Source organism: Lampris incognitus, chromosome 6, assembly GCF_029633865.1.
Source record: "Lampris incognitus isolate fLamInc1 chromosome 6, fLamInc1.hap2, whole genome shotgun sequence".
Lineage (NCBI taxonomy): Eukaryota > Metazoa > Chordata > Actinopteri > Lampriformes > Lampridae > Lampris > Lampris incognitus.
In genome coordinates, this window is record NC_079216.1 from 49361678 (window position 1) to 49380847 (window position 19170).

Sequence of the window (19170 nt, forward strand, 5' to 3'; positions counted from 1 at the left end):
CATACAATATGTTACAAGAACTAATCAGAAATACTGCAATATGCTTTATTTTTTGCCATTTCTTTAGATTAACTGTGTGTGTGTGTGTGTGTGTGTGGGTGGGTGTGTACAGATATGGATATATAGCAATTCTACTCAACCCCGTCTTCAGCATTTGACTAAAAGTTCTCATCCACATTTCATCTTATGTCTTACAATACACCTAAGAAAGATTTTTTTTTTTTGCATGCTTATTGCATCCCTAGCAATCTTCTACAGATATGTCCAGCATTCATTGCACCCAGGAGGAATATCTGATCATGTGGACGGTGGTCATAAACTTTCCACCTCCAAGAGGAAAATTATTCCTCTATGGTGTTGAGGAATGGAGAGTCAGGTGGGAGGAAAAGTGATACCATCCCGTGATGGGCTGCAAACAACTCTGTGACTGTAAAGGAGTAGTGAAATGTCACACCAACCTGTCTCATTGATAAGACCATGATTTATGACATGATTGGTTATAACAGCCCATCTGAGACTAAAGCTCTTGGCCTTCCTCTCAGTCATCTTCCATGATACATACAGTGCATCCGGAAAGTATTCACACCCCTTCACTTTCCCCACATTTTGTTATGTTACAGCCTTATTCCAAAATGGATTGAATTCCATTTTTTTCTCATCAATCTACATGCAATACCTCATAATGATAAAGCGAAAAAGGTTTTGTAGAAATTTTTGCAGATTTATTAAAAATAAAAAACTGAAATATTGCATGTACATAAGTATTCACACCCTTTACTCAGTACTTGGTTGAGGCACCCTTGGCTGCGATTTCAGCCTCAAGTCTTCTTGGGTATGAAGCTACAAGCTTGGCACACCTATATTTGGGGTATTTCTCCCATTCTTCTCTGCAGATCCTCTCGAGCTCTGTAAGGTTAGATGGGGAGTGTCGCTGCACAGCTATTTTCAGGTCTTTCCAGAGATGTTCAATGGGGTTCAAGTCTGGGCTCTGGCTGGGCCGCTCAAGTACATTCACAGACTTGTCCCGAAGCCACTCCTTCGTTGTCTTGGCTGTGTGCTCAGGGTCATTGTCGTGTTGAAAGGTAAACCTTCGCCCCAGTCTGAGGTCCTGAGCGCTCTGGAGCAGGTTTTCATCAAGGACCTCTCTGTACTTTGCTCCATTCATCTTTCCCTTGATCCTGACTAGTCTCCCAGTTCTTGCCGCTGAAAAACATCCCCACAGCATGATGCTGCCACCACCATGCTTCACTGTAGGGATGGTATTAGCAAGGTGATGAGAGGTGCCTGGTTTCCTCCAGGCGTGACGTTTGGCATTCAGGCCAAAGAGTTCAATCATGGTTTCATCAGACCAGAGAATTTTGTTTCTCATGGTCCGAGAGTCCTTTAGGCGCTTTCTGGCAAACTCCAAGTGGGCTGTCATCTGCCTTTTACTGAGCAGAGGCTTCTGTCTGGCCACTCTACCATAAAGGCCTGATTGGTGGAGTGCTGCAGAGATGGTTGTCCTTCTGGAAGGTTCTCCCATCTCCACAGAGGAACGCTGTAGCTCTGTCAGAGTTACCATCGGATTCTTGGTCACCTCCCTGACCAAGGCCCTTCTCCCCCATTTGCTCAGTTTGGCTGGGCAGCCAGCTCTAGGAAGAGTTCTGGTGGATCCAAACTTCTTCCATTTACGAATGATGGAGACCACTGTGCTCTTCGAGACCGTCAAAGCTGTAGAATTTTTTTGTACCCTTCTCCAGATCTGTGCCTCGATACAATCCTGTCTCGCAGGTCCACAGACAATTCCTTTGACTTCATGGCTTGGTTTCTGCTCTGACATGCACTGTTAACAGTGGGACCTTATATAGACAGGTGTGTGCCTTTCCAAATCATGTCCAATCCATTGAATTTACTACGGGTGGACTCCAATCAAGATGTAGAAACATCTCAAGGATGATCAGTGGAAACAGGATGAACCTGAGCTCAATTTTGAGTGTCATAGCAAAGGGTGTGAATACTTATGTACATGCAATATTTCAGTTTTTTATTTTTAATAAATTTGCAAAAATGTCTACAAAACCTTTTTCACTTTGTCATTATGGGGTATTGTATGAAGATTGATGAGAGAAAAAAAGGAATTTAATCCATTTTGGAATAAGGCTGTAACATAACAAAATGTGGGGAAAGTGAAGGGGTGTGAATACTTTCCGGGTGCACTGTATGTACTCCCCTCCCTCTGCTGGCCATTCTTCATCCTCTGTCAGCCACTTCTCCATCTCTGGCTGGGTCCATGTTAATATGAAATGAATTATTCCATAGATGTCCCCGTATGTATAGATGGCAATGAAATTGGAAACAAAACACCTGGGTATGTCTTCAGCTAAAATGGGAATCAGCTGTGACGGGTCAAATTCTTTTGCCGATATTGTCATTGTAAGCATGAGCAAAATGGGCAGTAGACACGTAAGAGTTTTCCAGGCAATTGAATTTGAGTCAGAAAAGAATTGCAGAATGTTGAAAAATGTGGTTATTGAAGGAATTTTGTGTCAAAGCAATGAAAAAATATCCACAGCTGAGTCCACATAGATTCGTTTTTAATATGTGAACTCAGTATTCAGAAATGCGTGGAACCAGTTGTAAAAAAAAAAGAAACTAGTAGAAGATGGTGTTTAAGGTCATAATTCCTATTTTGAACATTTTTGTTAGCTTTTTACTTCATTCCAAGATGCATGAGTTTCCTGTATGGTCCCGGTCCACCCCATAGGCCCCTGTTGTAAGAACAACAGAAACAAATGCCTCAAATGAAGTTAGTTGTGATATACAAGTCATTAAACTAACCATCTTAAGGTTAGAAAGCCCGATGACATTGTAGGCCCAGAGTAACTCAGAACAATTTTGTACGTACTTGAGAAGCCCATGCCAATAGATGTGAGGCATCAGGTCAGCCTTCATGTGGTACATGATTCTTCTTTCCTTGCTTTGGTCAATGGGGAATGTCTCCAGTGGCTGTCCATTGTAATCAAACTCAGCCAACACAACTGTACTATAGCTTGTAACCAAAGGGCATGATGTGTAGCCATCATACTGCAAACAGTTAAAATTAGCATTACATGTATTAGTTGTTTTTACGGTTTCATCTGAAATACTGAATCCATGTGGTAAAAAAAAGTAGTTTTTTTTATATATATATGTATCCTCTAACATTTATTTATAACTCACCTTTTTATCTGGCTTGTCATTTTTCAATATTTTGCTGATGGTTCTGTCTAAGATAGCAGACTGTGCAGCTGAAAATGTAAATGTTATATTTGTCTTTCAACGGTTTTTATTCTTTATTCTATTTGATTTCCATGAAGTTAAAAGATTTTCATACAAAAATCATGACTATTCCCTGCTTAAGATGAATAAACCCCAGTAATGATGACATGTATTGCATGTCATAATACCATGTTATGCTGATGTGCATGAGAAGGCATCTTTTATTGTTATTGCTGTCAGACTGTGATACGGCTGCCCCTAAAGTGATAAGCACTGAGGTATAACCGGATGTGAACATGAGTTTACATGTGCCACCTCACTGGGCCCCTACTATCATTCTTTCTTTTCTTTTTTCTGTGGCCTTTTCCCCCATTTTCTCCCCAGTTGTACCCGGCCAATTACCCACTCTTCTGAGCCATCCCGGTTGCTGCTCCACCCCCTCTGCCGATCCGGGGAGGACTGCAGACTACCACATGCCTCCTCTGATACATGTGGAGTCACCAGCCGCTTCTTTTCACCTGACAGTGAGGAGTTTCACCAGGGGGACATAGCACATGGGAGGATCACGCTATTCCCCCCAGTTCCCCCTCCCCCCCAAACAGTCACTCCAACTGACCAGAGGAGGCAATAGTGCAGTGACCAGGACACATACCCACATCCGGCTCCCCACCTGCAGACATTGCCAATTATATCTGTAAGGACATCCGACCAAGCCGGAGGTAACACGGGGATTTGAACCAGCGATCCCCGTGTTGGTAGGCAACGGAATAGATTGCTACGCTACCCAGACGCCTCTCCTATATATCATTCTTACCACCGTAAACAGACAGGAAGGGAAGAAAGTTTGTTCAAATATGTGCCATTTAAAATTGCAGACAGTTACAAACAATCTGCTTCGAAACAGCATAAAAGCCAATCATCCATCTTTGAGCACTAACAATATAGAATAACTATATTGTGAAATACTTCTGGACTACCCACCCCTACAAAGCCTAAAACACGGAGGCTTCAAGGAGAGAGGTGTGTATTACACAATTTCCAACTTTCACAGTTGAAATGATTCATCTTGGAGGGTTAAGAATACAGAACGACCAAACCGCTGAGTACTTCTGGGAAACCTAAACACAGAGGCTTCAGGGTTGGGGCGTATTTGATTACGCTGTTTCAAATCTCGTGTAAATAAAGGAGTGTGCAATACTGTGGCTCAAGATAAGAAATATTCCTTCAAGATCCAAAGTAGATGATGAATCACACAGGGAACATCAAAAATTAACTAACAGCCCTGAAACGCTATGATTGCAAGCCTTTGTTTAAGTGTTGAAATAGCAAAGGACACAATTACCACTTACCTACAGCAGCAGCTGTTTTAGCTGTAGGCAGGTTGGTGCAGTCTCCAATTCCAAACACATTTGGATATTTGTTATGCTGAAGGGTCTCTTTGTTGACATCTAGCCAGCCAGCGTCATCAGCCAATGGACTGTCTTTAATCACCAAATTTGATCCCATTGGTGGTGTGACGTGAAGCATATCATACTAACATAGAAATATATCAGAATTAAAATGTCATATATTAGTATCACATTGCCTAATTTTTCACGTGATGAAGACAGAGGCACTGGGGGAACAAGGAGCATTTACTTGGATGAGCGTGGGGAAATTCTGCAATAATAATAACACAATGATAATGTGCAACAAAGCCTTCTGAAATGACGCAAGTACGTATGAGTTGCATTTGAGACACAGTATGTAGTATGCAAAGAGAGAAACATACCTTGAACACTTTGGTTTCCCCGGGATTATCAAGATTTTCAAACACTGCTTCCTGCTTCTCGGCCCGAACTTCAATGAGGTTGTGCCTGAGATTCACCTGAAGGTCACGACTCTTCACTATATCCCACAACGAGTCAGCATACTTCTTGATCCCAAACAGCACTGGTAGTGATGTGTTGTAAATTATATTGGCCTTTGCTCTTTTCCCTGTCTTTTATATAAACACATATTTTATAGTTTAAAGTACAAATTACACATTTATGGCAGGAAGGGTGCAGTTTTTGTGGCTTACAGGGAGTGAAAGAAAAATGAGTGGTTGATATGGCTGATGAGGATTAGAATTAACATCGCCGCCTTTATATATGTGCGTGTGTTTAAGCACACACTGAAAAGAGCCTGGGAAAATACTTATGCTTGGAATTTGTATCTCAATTTGTAAAAAATTGTTTTGAACAATGGATCGTACATGAGGGGATTATGAAGGACCCTTGCCAAGGAAATATGAACTGAACTGAGCGGCAGGCTTCTGATAAATGGTCACTTTATGAACATTGTGCATATTTAGATTACTGTTTCTAGTGCACTCTTCCCCAAGAGTTTCTAAACCTTATCATTTTTCAGCTAAACTGTTTTCTTTGCTCATCACTGACATAAAGACAGTTTATTGTGAACTGTATCAAGTACCTTTCTGAGAAAAGCATCTGTGAGGTACATTATCTTTTGTGGCGCTCCAGCACATTTCACAGGAGTGTTTGGGAACGAGAACACAGCATTGCCCTCTGTGAAGTTTTGCAACGCTGCCCATGTTTTCTCCACAGTTTGGACTGAGTAATTCGATCCAATTTTTGGACATTCGAATCCTTCTGGCAGACCTTTGATCTGCAAATTAAAAACAATTCAGGCACTCTAAAGATGCAGCAATGTGAATCTGTAAAATAACTGACCATTGAGGGGTGATGGCAGGGTGACGGCTAATGACATTTTACAGCACCTTCTCATAATGGAGTTGTAGACCCAGAGCCACAATCAGGTATTCATAAGAGATCTGTATAGATGAAAGAATGCGAGGACATATGAAAAATATCTTAACCATTATACATATAACGAATCATCCAGTTTTCATGTACAAATTGCCGACCTTTCACAGTGAATGCTTTAATACCGTAACGCAAACTAGACGTACCTCCATTCCGTTTTCTGTGCGGACAGTGTTTGTGTCTGGGTTTATCTCCTGAACTTTAGATTTAACCCACTTAACTCCAGACGGCACAACACTGGATGTAGGACGACCAGATGACCCCATACTTTTTGCCCCAGCACCAACCAGTGTCCATATTGGCTGATAGTAGTGCATCTGCAAAACAGGTAAGCAGCAGCATTGCCATGATAACAATGACTGATGAGATGGATTCATCTCACCTATCCTTAAGCTTGAACTGTCCTACCACTCAAAAAAGAAAGAAAGAAAAAAGATCACTAGTCTTGAAGGGTGATGTAATACACCAGTTTAGCTTGTCTATGTCCAGTACATACTTTTTAAAAAAGGGCAATTTATAGGATGGGCATTGAGGTGAGAGTAGGGGGTGTGCCTCTATAATTGGGGGCATCGAGCTGTGCCTCTGAACTTGACAGTTTGCAGTCTCTTGAATTTCTGTTCACCGAATTACCCCAAAATCTGAGATAGTATAACCTATTAGCAATCGATGTAGGCCAGGCAGTGCAGCAAGGGGTGAAAATTTCAACCAAAAGAGGATGGCATGGCTACATTTTTTTCATTGCTTGGTAAAAAGTTACCTTGGTCACTGTTGAAATCATGTCCAGTACTGATAAGTTTCACTTTGGTAAATAGGTATGTAGACATGGCGACGGCTCAAAAATGTAATCAGTTACACTTTGATGCAGAATTTGCATTATTACCAGTGAAAAGAGAGTGCTTTAACAATGCAGACATGAAAAAGTGATAGCACAGATAAGCTGAGAAGCTTGCCTCGCTGGGCTCCACAACAGCCACGTTCTCTTTCCCCATCTTTTTCTTCATTCTTGCGCTCATTGCTATTCCGCCACTTCCTCCCCCAAGCACAAGCATTTTGTAGTGTTCCCTGGCAGACACACATCTACTTGTATGGAGGTGAGAAACGCAAATGGCTACGGCGCTGCACTGCTTCCAACGATGAAAAGTAGCCATTCTGTTTGAAAAACCTGTGAACAAATCCTTGTATCAATAATTAGTTATCAATGGTGACCCTAGAAAAAAACAAAACATGGACAGGGTGAGAAAATATATCCGTCTTAATAGGCTAAATACCATACAGAGGAAACTTGTCTTCAGATAGTCTGGATGCACACTCAATAACCCAGGTAAGAAAATCAAAGAAAGTTGAATCAGTTCATTGAAACTCCACCCCACTGAAACTCTAGTTATCTGCATATGAAACTGGTCGTTGGTTTCAGTCGTGATGCAACTGTATAGTTTGTAAGGGTGGGGATACCTGCAGTCAGTTTAGACTGAAGAGGTCATGATGAAACGCATCTGTCAAAAACGTTGTATCTAGATGAAGTGATTCACCTTTCTTTGATTGTCTTCAGATTACAATTTGAATACCATACAGAGTATATTGAATACACCCTACCAAATAGATATGTATGACTACAGCGTCAAAGAGGCCCAAAAGCATGTGCTTCCTGCAGCAGCATGAAAAGTAGTGTGACATAAACAACAATGTCTCAATGAAGGCTCAAAGGCCATCAATGAGTCATTGATTTTGGTCAGGCACTTTAAAGGACAGGGAAGACCACAGCACATCATCAGTTCAGCAAGAGACCATCGTGGGCATTAAGCTGCCAACCTTCAAGGACCTCCAAGACTCCAGGTCCAGGAGGCACATGGTCAACAGTGAAGCCAAAAGTCAAAATTTCCTCTTCTGGAGCGAGTTACTAGGCAATGACCCTCTTCAATAACTGATCACGGATCACAATAGTAGACCCCCCCCCCCATGTTTGTCACATACAACAGCCCCACTGCATCACAACAATGTGAAATATCCTTCACAACTGGTATTAACCACCTGTATGGCCATTTAGTTATTAATGATATCTGTATACTTTTAATCAAGTAGTCAAATTTAAACTGTACTGAACACAACTTGCTTTGAACAATATTCCAAATATGTCAATATGTTTAGCTTGCTACTAGTATTATACTGACTTGTCAACAGTGGAAAACCTAATATTTACAATAGTTGGAAACCTAATATTTACAAAGTTCGCTACAGCCAATTTATTATAGCCTGCTTTAACGACCATGTTATTACGTGGTGCCTTGTGTGCCTCATAACAGCAAGCCACCGAGTCAAATTCCTTGTTTACAAACTTAATAACTAATAAAACAGCTTTTAATTGTTTCCTTCTTTTTAAAAATTACTGTAACTAAACGGAGTTTTTAATGTAGCCTGACACTGCTTTCGTAATATTTTTTTTTAGCTTGCATTTTCACTGCTACTTTTAATCACTCATAATATACACACTTTGTCATAAACAGCCCTTCTTTCTTTTTTTTATCTGTAGCGAACATAACTTTTATTTCTTACGCACCGGAAAGACACCCACAAATTCCGGTATACACAGTAACTTCCACAAGGCTTGCAACACCCACGCTGATATGAACTTGAAAAAGCCATTACAAGCGTAACCGAGTCAGCGAGCAAGTTTTACTCGATTCACCCAATACGGTCCGGCGGACCTCCGTCTACTTAGACTTGGTGAGTACAAGTTACCGCAAGTGACGCCACCACTGGTCAGGTCCACTCGGCTGACATTGGATCGGTTTCACATCGAGTGCGCAACAAGTACGCTGTCCCATGCTGGGCCTTTATAGAGTAAAAGACTTCTGAAAATAAAAACAAAACAAAAACCCGCACTACTCACCTTAACACCGTCACTGTGAACAATTTCCTTTTCGTAAAATCCCAAATGACATGTGGTACGCCCGAAACGCCGTATTAATATACACCACACGCTCCGAGTACAGAAGCCGCCACAACGCGCGCTGCGCATCGCCACCGTCACGTTTCAAGGCCGTCCAAAGAGCGCTGAGCACAGGACGCAGGCGGGGGCTTCAAACGACACGGAGAGCGAACCGAACCGTACGTGCGGGCGTAGAGCCGATTAAACCAAACTCATGATCGCACGGAGCCAAACATGAATCAGTAATCGGACTGCCATATTTTTGCGCATCTGCCCTTTTCAACAACCCCGGTGTCTCCACCACATTGTAGATATGTTTCCAATGTTACGTAAACCTTCCTCCCAGTGTCTCGGTGTGATTTCTGTGTTTTAGTGTTAAACTTCACTCGCAGATCGACTAAATCAGATGTTGCTTTCTTTTTTCATGTCTGTTTATCCATCCATCCATCCATCCATCCTTATCCTGCTCTGGTCGCGGGGATGCTGGAGCCTATTTCCACCAGTCATTCGGCGGCAGGTGGGGAGACACCCTGGCAGGCCGACAGGCCATCACAAGGCCGAGACACACACACACACACACACACACACACACACACTCATTCCTAGGGACAATTTTAATCGGCCAATTCACCTGATTTACATGTCTTTGGACTGTGGGAGGAAACCGGAGCCCCCGGAGGAAACCCACGCAGACACGGGGAGAACATGCAAACTCCACAGAGGACGACCCGGGATGACCCACCGAGGTTGGACTACCCCGGGGCTCGAACCCAGGACTTTGTTTGGATTTTTGTAAAGACAGGTAGTGTATATGTAGGGCGGTTGTCTAGAGTTGGCCGCTAGGTGGTGCTCTTGCCTTGATTTGGGTCCTTCTAGCAATACATATTACAGTCCTGTGCAGGACACCGTACTTTGAGACGTATTGCATTATCTTTCAAAGTTCCGTACCTGTGATAACCGTGTGGACGGAAATAAAAGTCTCTACCGCAGCAAGAGACCCCGGCTCAGTTTCTCCGCCACCAGACACACCCACCCTTAACACAACGCAGAGATACTAACCTTAACCAGGGCGTGCAGGCGAGATCCCTGTAGACTAGGAGGGCCGACAGAGAAAGAATTCTCGGTTACATACACATTACAGCTTGGAGACAGTGGCATTGACGAAAAGACAGGAGGTGGAGCTGGCAGAGTTGAAGATGTTACGATTTTCGTTGGGAGTGATGAAGAAGGACAGGATTAGGAACGAGTATATTAGAGGGACGGCTCAGGTTGGACGGTTTTGAGACAAAACAAGAGTGGCAAGATTGAGATGGTTTTGACATGTGTGAAGGAGAGATGCTGGGTATATTGGGAGAAGGATGCTGAATATGGAGCTCCCAGGCAAGAGAAAGGCTCTGAGCCCTTTCTTGTTTGCAATGGCGATAGACAGGTTGACAGAAGAGATCAGGCAGGACTATAATGTTCACGGATGACATTGTGATCTGTAGCGAGAGTAGTATGCAGGTTGAGGAGAGCCTGGAGAAGTGGAGGTATGCACTGGAGAGAAGAATTGAAATCAGTAGGAGCAAGACGGAATACATGTGTGTGAATGAAAGGGAGGACAACAGAATGGTGAGGATGCAAGAATAGAGGTGACGAAGGCGTATAAGTTTAAATACTTGGGGTCAACAGTTCAAAGTAACGGGGAGTGTGGAAGAGAGATGAAGAAGAGAGTACAGGCAGGGTGGAGTGGGTGGAGAAGAGTGTCAGGAGTGATTTGCGACAGAAAGGTACCAGCCAGAGTTAAAGGGAAGGATTACAAGATGCTTGTGAGACCGGCTATGTTATGTGGTTTGGAGACAGTGGCACTGACGAAGACAGGGGGCGGAGCTGGAGGTGGCAGAGTTGAAGATAAGATTTTCACTGGGGGTGATGAAGGAGGACAAGAACGAGTATATTAGAGGGCCAGCTTAGGTTGGATGGTTTGGAGATAAACAAGAGAGGCAAGATTGAGATGGAGGAGGAGACATGCTGGGTTTATTGGGAGCTCTTCCAGCTCTGGTTGCAGAGTCAGGCAATGTTCCCGAAATGACAGGATTGTCTCGAGCATCCTGTTGAACAGGGGGAGGGGAAGAGGCGAACTGCATTGTGTAGCCTCTACTGATTAGCCCTCTCATCCAACAAATTGTACATATGCGATGCCAATCAGAGAAGTTCTCTGAGAGCAGGCCTGCATGAATCTGTTGTGCTGCGGCTGCCATGTGAGTGAGCCAAGCCAGAGCCAAAGCCACTGTTGCATGGACTGGAGAGCTCTCCTGTGCAATCCATGGGGGGCTTGTATCGAAAGCGCTGGTTGGAACAATCCAGAAGCTGCATCACGCACTGTGCAGTAGCTAATATGTTAAGCAGGTTTCATATCTGGTGATCAGGTGGACACTGACAAAGACTGACTGGTGTCATTGAAGAAGTTCTTGGAGGCCACCAACAAGAAGGCATTCACAGAGACCGATAGCTAGGGGTGAAAGCCCAGGTTTCAAAGAAACGTCTGGTAAATGCACACAGAAAAGGAAAAATAAACACGCTTGTGTGGTCCACTTATTTATTCACTGCTCCTGGATCCCGTTCCAGACCACGTATGTTTACATATTGTAGGAAGCAGTTTAAAAAAAACCCCAAAACAAAACATTTTTTTAGGGTAGTCTGTCATGGTGTTAGACATGTCTACCTCTCCATGTTTAGTTGCAAGAAGTCAAGTTAGTTATGCCCCAGCAGTGTCTGAACTAGTCACTTCTGGATACCTGGTGTGATGGATCAGAAGCATCACTTGGTAGACGTGTGTGTGTGTGTGTTTTTATGTGATGTGTCTGACTGATGGACGCAAATCTTTCCTTGCTTTGTCTACAGTTTTTACCTTTTATTTTGAATGTTTGGCACCATGTGAAGTGGCACTTAGCCAGAGTTGTGAGCTAAACGAAGCCAACAGAATCATGTTGTTCTCCACCCATGATGCGTTGATCAGCTGCCACATTTAGTTTAGCAAGGCACCATAATCTGCAGCCCACGTGATTGCCACCTCTTGGCTGGGGTGCACGAACTGAGCTCCAGGCCCCCACACAGCCAAGAGAGAGGGTTGGCACTGGGGATTCCTCCCCGGACCCACTGGAACGCTGGACTGCCAGGGAACGGGATGGCTGGCACGGCCGCTTTCCACGGGAGACAGTGCTGTAAAGCTTCGTCTTCCTTTTTCTTTGCCTCGCATCTCCTTTACATGGAAGCGAGAGCAGAGCCAAATATTCCATCAGGAACAACTGGGATGTCCAAGATGTCCCCCTTCTCTTTATCCGACAAGTTTGTCAGATTGAGCTCTCTTGCCCTCTCCTGCAGCACCAACATCGACATACACTTCCCCGCGGCCTGGACAGCGCATCGTTGGACACGTAGACAGATATCAGCAATCGTGGTAATCTCATCCTACACAGAAGCGTCGGGTACCTCGGTCATGTCGTCGAAAAGCTCCACTTGATGTAAACTGCAGACAGTGTCCGTTAAGTTTTTAGTTTTGTTTTCTGCATTATAATTTTGGTTCCTACTTCTCACCTGTATATTGTAGTACGGAGGGCGGAACTAATCTCCGCGGCTCTATTGCTACCGGCAAGTAAGAATGTAGCACCTCGACATCAAGCGCCAAAAATAATAGCACTAACAGCGACATATCACAAGAAAATAGCAGCACACAAGACAAAGCTAATTAAGAGAAAGACAAGTTAAGATAACAAGAATATGTAATTGTATACTTACCTGTAAGACCGGAGGAAAGAAGATACTCTAGACGGAGACCAGACGAAGTGAAGAATTTAGCCCCTCTCAGTACTAAGCAGCTGACGAGTCTCACTGTAGCTCCACTCAGTAATCACAACTAAGCAAGTCTTGGATAGGAACGGGGTTTATTCTTCGGGAACAGGCCAACCCCGTTGCTATCCAAGACTTGCTTCGTTGTGATTACTGAGTGGAGCTACACTTGGTAAGCAGACAACATGGAGGTGACGTTGAGCGCTCTCGCCGTTGGGGCTGCCGCCTTGTAATTTCGCTCAGTCATGGCGGACTGGAAGTGGTCTGGATGATGTAACCGACAACCGTGGGTAGAGGTGGGCTGCCACCAGCGGCTCCATGGGCGGTATGCGGGCCATGTCATGCTTATCCATCCCTTCAAAATCCAGGGAAGACGCCCTTTGAATGGGGGTCTTGCTGGAGTATGGATTTTCTTTTCATGAGACGGTGGCTTCTTCCAGGAGCTCGGGGAACACTGGGAGAAGCTGTCTCGCGGTCCGCCTGGCCTGGGGCAATTTCTCCCCCCCCCCCCCGTAGCGGGAGCGTGGAGCCTCCGCAACGACAGTGGGCCGTGGGATTTCCAGTCTCTCCGTGGCACGTTTACACATTTCGGCACTAGGCGGAGGCTGTTTGCCCTCTGATTCTCCGTTCTCCTCAACCACACCGAGCTGGGGCTCCTCGGGCGGTGGGACCGGTGAGAATAGGGTCATTATCCGAGAGGCTAGCCTGGCGGGCTAGTCTTCAGTGGAAACTCTTAGCCGTGAAGCGAATGCAGTGAGCGCATGAGCCGGGGTTGTTGACAGCGGCTCAGGCGTGTTCCAGCCCGAGGCACGGCAGACCTGGTGTGTGTCTCTGCTCGAAATTTTGTTACCGCAAGTGCACAGGTGGACGGAATCACCTTGCTCCAAGGCGGGAAGCAGTTCGCAGCTGTATCCATTTAGCTGGTCTGGAGGCGATATTATGAACCCTACATAGCCCTCGCCAAAATCCCGTACCCTGTCCCAAATCTCGCGAACGGACGCCGGATTTCCGCTGCGTTGCTAAGGAAACAATCAACTATCAACTCGGTGCGAAGCAAAGCTAACGTTAGCTACCTTCAATTTTGTAATTTTGTATTTTTCGCAATTTTGGACAGCTGGCTGCTTTTGTAATTTTGGACTGCTGGCTGTCAACAACAGAACGGAGGTAAGTAACGTTAGTTTGATTTAAGTGTTTGCCCTGAAAACGAAATTAAGCAGGAAGTCTAGATTATTTTTGGTTTTGATTAAAAATAATCAAAATATTAAGTTACATAACTTATGAATCGTCTAAAAAGTGAACCATGGGGTTGAAATTATGATTGTGAGGGAAAGAATAGCCTTAAGTTGACTAACCTAACAATTTTAGGTTACAAGGTCTGCCTCTGCTCCTTGGATACGTTATTGGTATTATATTAATGTTGATTGTGGATAACTTAGACAGGTTAAATTGTGGGTGTACAGCGTTTCCTTGATGAGCGCTAACCCCATAACAACATATTTTCGCGTTGCTACGGTGGCGCACACGTGACAAAGCCAGAAACGGGATTTTGGCGAGGCCTATGTAGGGTTCATAATATCGCGGTCTGGAGTGATACTCTCGTTAGCTAGCTCCAGGTGCGGGCAAGCAGCGAGGGGACCGCAGGTTCCCGGTATCGTTAGCTTGCTTGGAGTATCAAAGTAACGTGCTAGCTAGCTTGCAGAAGCTGAAATACTCCGCTGTTTGGCGACAGGCCAGAGTAAAAAGCTACCTATGGTGAAAGCAGTCGTACCGGTATCTCAGCGGCTAATGTCCTACATGTTTTTGGACTGTGGGAGGAAACTGGAGCACCTGGAGGAAACCCATACAGGCACTTGGAGAACACGCAAATGCCACAGAGGAAAACCCCCAAGGTTGGACTACCCCGGGACTTGAACCCAGGACCTTTTTGCTGTGGGGCAGCTGCACTAACCACTGTGCCACCGTGCCGCCGCCCATGTTAACCCCCCCCCCAAATTAAAAAAAATGTTGTCGGGATCTGGTAACGTAGAAAAGAATTTGGAAATAAATTGTCATCTCAGTTAGATGCATATACACAAGCAATGACTACAGGAGTATTTTGGATGAGACCTGATACAATAACATAGCGGTCATTGGGGTCAGCAGTAGAGCTGAGTAGTTCAAAAGCAATGTTCTTCCGAATTAAAATGGCAGCACCTCTGGCTCTATCAGTGGCATAAATGCTCAACCCATCCCCTTTTGAGCCTTGGAACCTCGGAGGTGCACAGGTGTGTCTCTTGAAGAAAAGCTATGTCGGCCTTCAAATGTTGTAAGTGGGACATTATTCTGTTTAACTTAGTAAACTTGTTTGAACCTTTGACATTCCAGGAGACAAAATGGATACTACTCTGAGTAATGTTTAAATAAGCCATTTTGGATGTGGAAGAAATAATGTTCAGTATATTGTCGTTGCAACCAAAGCCTTAAAGTAGCTACACACACGTGAGAAAGAAGCGGAACAAGTAAATAACAAAAATAAAAAATACTGTCCCCAGTCCCGTCGACTTCTCCTTCGTCCGGTAATAGTGCAGCCGCACCAGCATGGCTCTCGGAGGTTTGCCGGGGGGCGATTTGGCTGCGAGGGTGCTTTGTGCTCTGTCGATAACCGGCGTGTTGGCCAAGGTTTCCTCGCCCGGGATTGCCTTCAGGAAGGGGCCCATGAAGACAGTCGGGTTAGTGCCCTCTTCGCCCTCAGGTAAGCCAACCACACGTACGTTCTGTCGACGGAAGCGATTTTCTTGGTCGTCCACTGCGGCTTTGAGCTTGATATTGTCCGCAGCCAGGGTGGCACAACGCGTCTCCAGCTCCGCCAGCCTGTCCGTAACTTCATTTTGGGAGGTTTCCAGGGCAGCGATTTTATTTGCGTGTTCAGTAACTGATGTCTGTTGTGAGGTCATTATGGAACGAAGTTATTTAACTATTTCTTCGTGCATAGTTGGAGCTGTTGCACGACATTCCGCTACAATCTCTACCTGTAGCATTTCCACCCCTGTGCGGATGGTAGTGATCATTTCGTTCCCAGTGTTCAGCTCCGCCATTTTACCTGTTATTTGGCTAGTTAGCAGGAGCTGTCGGTCAGCTTTGTTAACTTGCTGTTTCCCGCGCGGTTTTTATTTCTTCCGGACATCAAGAGTTAGTTAGTAGTGGTTTACAGCAACAAAGTGCACTGTTTCGAGAATTCAATCGCAATATTTGTAGGAAATATAAAAAAGAGAAGCTTCGGAACACGTCCTCTCACTCGGTCATATCAAAACCGGAAGCCGGAAGGATTGTACGCTATTCATAGATACCATGTGACTATTGTATTTAGAAATCAGGTGAGGACACAGCGCTGTCGCTCGACACAACCTCTCCGTGGCATTCTTTATTTAGACTGACCCAGCATCAAAGGCAGACCCGATCAAACAACCCAGAGCCCGCAGGCATCACCAATCGATCCCAGCACAATAGAACAGCACCAAATCAAATGCAGCACTGTCGATGTGTGCAGACATAACATCCCCCCCCCCCCCGGCAGGATTTCAAACATGAAAGGTTGACACAAAGTCCTCTAGGTGGCCAGGGCGTAAACGTGTGCGAACAGGTCGCGGGGCGGCCTGAGGCTGGGCAGGCTGAGGTGGGGAGGGAGAAGGCAGGGGAAGCTGAGGCCCAGGAATGTCTGGGGCCCGTGTAGGAGCTGCATGAAGCCCCGGGGCGTCTCGCCATGCTAAGGGAATGGGTAAGGTTGTGTCACCAGTTGTGTGTGGCGGAGCTGACACCTTCCATAGACGACTGGAGTGACACCGAGTGCCATCGCTGAGGAGGTAAGTGGCTGGGCCCAGCTGACGGGTGACTTGGAGAGGAGAGGACCAGTATGAAGCCATTTTATTGTCCCTGTGGGGTCTGCGGACCCTGACCCAGTCTGACACATTGATGTCTGGCACCCTGGTTCGTTTTGACTGGTCAAACCGTTGCTTCATCCGCGTCTGCTGACGAGTGACTGAGGCTCTGACCCCAGAGGGAGGTGCCTGAGGTGTGGAGGGGCGGAGCCTGTCAAGGGGCATGCACAGTTCCCGGCCTAGCATGAGAGAGGCTGGGGAGACGCCTGTGGTCGAGTGCTGTGTGGCCCGATAGTGCAGCAGAGTGTGACGGATGGCCTGCGTGAAAGAGCACCCTTGGGCCATGTGTGCTCTGAGGCCGTTCTTCAGTGACTGGCGAAAACGTTCAACGCCGCCATTGGCCTGGGGGTGGTAGTACGCAGTGCGTATATGACGGATGCCCTTGCTTTCGAGATAAGCAATGAACTCAGCAGAGACCAGCTGAGGGCCGTTGTCAGTGGTGATGGTCTTTGAGAGGCCCCAGCAAGAGAAAAGAGAGTCCAGGAAGTCGATGATGATCTGTGAGGTCACAGTGCCGGAAGTGGTGAGTTCAGGCCATTTTGAGTGTAGATCGTAGGCGACCACCATGAAGCGTTGGTGGTGGAGAACTCCATGGATCTCACCACAAATGTCCAACTGCAGGTGTTCCCAGGGCTGAGAGGGCCAGGCGAGAGGTTGCAGGGGTGGGGGAGCCTGGTGGCCAGTCTTGCCACTCACAAGGTAGGCAGAACAGTCCTTCACCAGAGCCTCAATATCTCTGTCTATCCCCGGCCACCACACCAGGTCTCGGCAGCGCTGTTTCAGTTTCACAATGCCCAGGTGGCCTTCATGCGCCGTATTCAAAACACGTGCACGGAAAGCAGCTGGGACCACGGTGCAAAACCCACGTGCCACGCAGGTGTCGTTCCAGCAGGAGAGCTCCTGTCTGACTCGGGCGAACGCAGCCAGCTCCTCTGGGACCTTGTGAGGCCAGCCGTTCTGGATGTAGGTGCGGAGCTGGGAGAGGACAGGGTCCTGTTCGGAGGCTGCCCTCAGCTCCTGCAGAGAGACAGTGGCCTGGAGGGGTGTGTGTAGCATTTGGACAATGTCCTTTTCCACACAGTCAGTGTCCGTCTGTGGAGCTGGGGTGGAGACAGAGCGAGAGAGCAGGTCGGCGACAACATTGTCTTTGCCTGGGGTGAACTGCAGGCTGAAGTTGTACTGGTGGAGGTGGTCAGACCAGCGGTGCAGCCTCAGGGGTTTGTGGCCTGTCCCAGATGTGGACAGCAGCGCTGTCAGGGCCTGGTGATCTGTCCTGAGGGTGAAGGAGTGGCCATAGAGGTAGAGGTGCCACCTTTCACAAGCCCAGATACAGGCTAACGCCTCACACTCACCCACGGAGTACCACTGCTCAGTCAGGTTGAGGGCACGGGAGGCGAAGGCAATGGGCTTCTCCACACCGTTCTGGGTTTGAGACAGCACAGCCCCTATCGCTGTGGCTGATGCGTCACAGGTCACAAAGGTGGAGCTGGAGATGTCAAAGTGAGCCAACACTGGTGGTGAAGTCAGTTGAGTCTTGAGATCACGCACAGCGTCACTGCATGCCTTTGACCACACCCATGGCTCGTCCTTACGCAGCAGCTGGCGCAGGGGGGCTGTGGTCGCAGAGTACTGGGGAAGAAACCTCAGGTAGTAACTTGTCATACCCAGGAAAGAGGCGACCTGGGCAGCCGAGCTGGGCTCAGGGATGGCCTGTATGGCGTCCACGTTGGATTGTAGTGGAGTTACACCGCTCACTGACAGCTGGAACCCCACGAACTCGATGGCTGGCACAGAGAGGGCACATTTCTCAGCATTGAGAGTTAGCTTGTGCTTGGACAGGGCTGCGAAGACCATGTTGAGGCGCTTGTCGTGGATTTCACTGGTGGGCCCGTGTACCACTATATCGTCCAGATAAATGGCCACACCCAGTATGCCAGCCAGCACGGAGACCATGATTTTCTGGAAGCAGCTAGGGGCGGAGCTGAGACCGAAAGGCATCCTGGTGTAGCGAAACACTCCTGCATGCGTCACAAAGGCTGTGAGGTTTCGGCTGCTGGGGTGGAGGGGCACCTGTAAGTACCCCTGTCTGAGGTCGAGCTTGGAGAACACCTCAGAGCCATAGAACTGAGCAGTGAGTTCTTCTGAGGTGGGCAGTGGATACCTATCAGGGACCACTGCCTTATTTACTGCACATAGATTGACGCAGACACGCAGGCCCCCCGACTTCTTCTTAGCCACCACGAGGTTTGAGACCCAAGGTGACGCGTCCACCGGTTCAATGATGCCAGCTTCCAGCAGTTGTTGCAGCTCGGCGGAGACCCCATCACGGAGAGCCAACGGGATGCGGCGCAGTGGTTGGATGACAGATTTCACAGCAGGGTTGAGGAGAGGTTGATGGGCGAAGGCGGAGAGGCAGCCCAGCCCCATAAACAGCGATGGCCACTTCTGCTGCCAAGGT

The 19170-nt window shown here is 46.7% G+C and overlaps 1 protein-coding gene across 1 annotated transcript; it reads right to left on the minus strand.

Moving 5' to 3' along the window:
* Window positions 1–2161: 2161 nt before the first annotated feature.
* On the minus strand, window positions 2162–9460 carry sqor (sulfide quinone oxidoreductase). Its single transcript, XM_056282067.1, has 10 exons — window positions 8932–9460; window positions 6995–7206; window positions 6191–6361; window positions 5999–6052; window positions 5692–5886; window positions 5009–5218; window positions 4587–4770; window positions 3199–3266; window positions 2885–3063; window positions 2162–2747 (listed from the first exon to the last, which is right to left on the minus strand). The coding sequence occupies exons 2-10, from the start codon at window positions 7190–7192 to the stop codon at window positions 2690–2692; spliced, it is 1317 nt and encodes a 438-aa protein (XP_056138042.1). The 5' UTR covers window positions 7193–7206; window positions 8932–9460; the 3' UTR covers window positions 2162–2689.
* Between the last annotated feature and the right edge of the window lie 9710 nt (window positions 9461–19170).